General features: G+C 62.2%; 1 protein-coding gene across 1 annotated transcript in view; it reads left to right on the top strand.

Moving 5' to 3' along the window:
- PPARA (peroxisome proliferator activated receptor alpha) overlaps window positions 1-1033 on the top strand; it is a 24376-nt gene extending 23343 nt beyond the window's left edge. Inside the window, exon 7 of the mRNA XM_015570742.1 lies at window positions 561-1033. Within this exon, the coding sequence (XP_015426228.1) occupies window positions 561-808 (248 nt within the window). The 3' untranslated portion in view covers window positions 809-1033. The remainder of the gene's footprint in view (window positions 1-560) is intronic.
- The last annotated feature ends 880 nt before the right edge of the window (window positions 1034-1913 follow it).

Below are 1913 nucleotides of genomic sequence, written 5' to 3'. Positions count from 1 at the left end.
CATCTCCCACTGGGGATGTGCCCGCAACCCAGGTACATGCCCTTGACCGGAATCGAACCCGGGACCCCTCAGTTCTCAGGCCGATGCTCTATCCACTGAGCCAAACCGGTTTTGTCTATCTTGTCGTTTCCTCCTGTGCTTCATTGAACCTCTGCTTGTTGTTTTGTTTTGATTTTAATCCTCACCCGAGGATATTTTCCCACTGGTTTTTAGGGAGAGTGAGAGAGAGAGGGAGAGACAGAGAGAAACATGGCTGCGAGAGAGACACATCGTTTGGTTGCCTCCTGCAGGAGCCCTGACCAGGGCCCGGGCCGGGGAGGAGCTCGAAACCAAGGTGCATGCCCTTGAATGGAATCGAACCCGGGACCCTTGGGTCCGCAGGCTGACGCTCTACCCGCTGAGCCACACTGGCCAGGCCCACTCTGGTCTCTTGTGGTCAGGTACACAGTGTCTGAAGCCCGGCGCTTCTGGGGAGAAAGGCCTGGCAGGAAGGGAGCTGGTGTCATGGGCGTCGCCATGGTGACCATCAACTCAGCCCTTTCTCTCTCCTTTGGGGACAGATCGCCCAGGCCTCCTGCACGTGGGACAGATCGAGAAGATGCAGGAGGGCATCGTGCACGTGCTCCGGCTGCACCTGCAGGGCAACCACCCCGACGCCGCCTTCCTCTTCCCCAAGCTGCTGCAGAAGATGGCGGACCTGCGGCAGCTGGTCACGGAGCACGCGCAGCTGGTGCAGGTCATCAAGAGGACCGAGGCGGACGCCGCGCTGCACCCGCTGCTGCAGGAGATCTACCGCGACATGTACTGAGGCCCGAGCGCAGGAGCCGCTCCGCAGCTGCAGAGAGGGGAGCGAGGCCCGGCCACGCCCTGGGCCCGGGACCCATCCCTACCGCCGGCCTCCCCCGGCCTCGCCCTCTGTAGCCGGGAGCGGGCAGCGGCAGCGGGGGAAGCCTGCCCGGCATCAGTCCATCAGATGTCCTGACAGCGCCCTCGCGACTCCCACTGAACACCCCGACCTCACAGCGGCGGGCTGCTGGCTCCTTTGTAACTGGGAAAGCTAATTGCACTTTTTAACGTTCGTAATCCTGTGTTTCTAGAGGTAACCAAAGGGTAGGGGCTTTACAAGCAGCAACTATTTATTCGAAGGCTTCGATTCTGGTTCCTGAATTCGAAGAGACGTGCTCTTTTTTAACCGTAGGGTTTAGCGTTCTGGAAGTTACTGATAAGCTATCGCGGCGCGGGGCCCCGTCATGCTCGGTTCCTTGTGTGACGGGCGGTCGCTGGACCGCGGAGAAGCCCATGTCCACGTTTGGGGAGAGGGTCCCGGGAACGGCGTCTGGGCACCTGGTCTGGACCGCAGGCCTGTGCGAAGCCGGCGTCGTGGGCAGGATGGTGACGGACTCGAAAGTGCCTCAGGGTCCCAGTCCCCTCGCCTGGGGCCCCTCAAACCGGCACCACCCCGGCTGCCTGGGCCTGGTCGCGTGTGCGGGGCAGCCTGACAAGCTGCCCGCAGCTGTTCCTTGGCCCCGTGCCTCCGGCCGCTCCGTGGTCCTCCCTGTGGCTGTTAAGTCTGCAGCTTGTGTGTAACTCTGGGCGCCAGTGCTGCCCCGGAGTGGAGAAGACGAGGCACATGTGACTTGGGGGGACGGACAGGAGAACAAAGGGGAGGGGAGGGGCGAGGTCCGTTAAAAGGCTGCACCTAGAACAGGACCCGCCAAGCCTGGCAGCTGTTACGAAGGCTGACAGTAAGCGTCCTCCAAACACCACGTGCCTGTTTCAGCCCTAAAGGTCCACTGCTCGGCCTCGGTCTCCTGAGAGCCACGCGGACCGTGTCCACAGCACGGGGCCTGCAAGCACTCTCCTCCATCACCTTAGCGGACCCAGTGTCCCCTCATTCCAGCAGCCCGCCTGCC

This window comes from Myotis davidii, unplaced genomic scaffold, assembly GCF_000327345.1.
Source record: "Myotis davidii unplaced genomic scaffold, ASM32734v1 scaffold67, whole genome shotgun sequence".
In the NCBI taxonomy this organism is placed as follows: Eukaryota; Metazoa; Chordata; class Mammalia; order Chiroptera; family Vespertilionidae; genus Myotis; species Myotis davidii.
The sequence above is the reverse complement of the archived record's forward strand: the minus strand, read 5'-3'. Positions and strand labels throughout refer to the sequence as shown.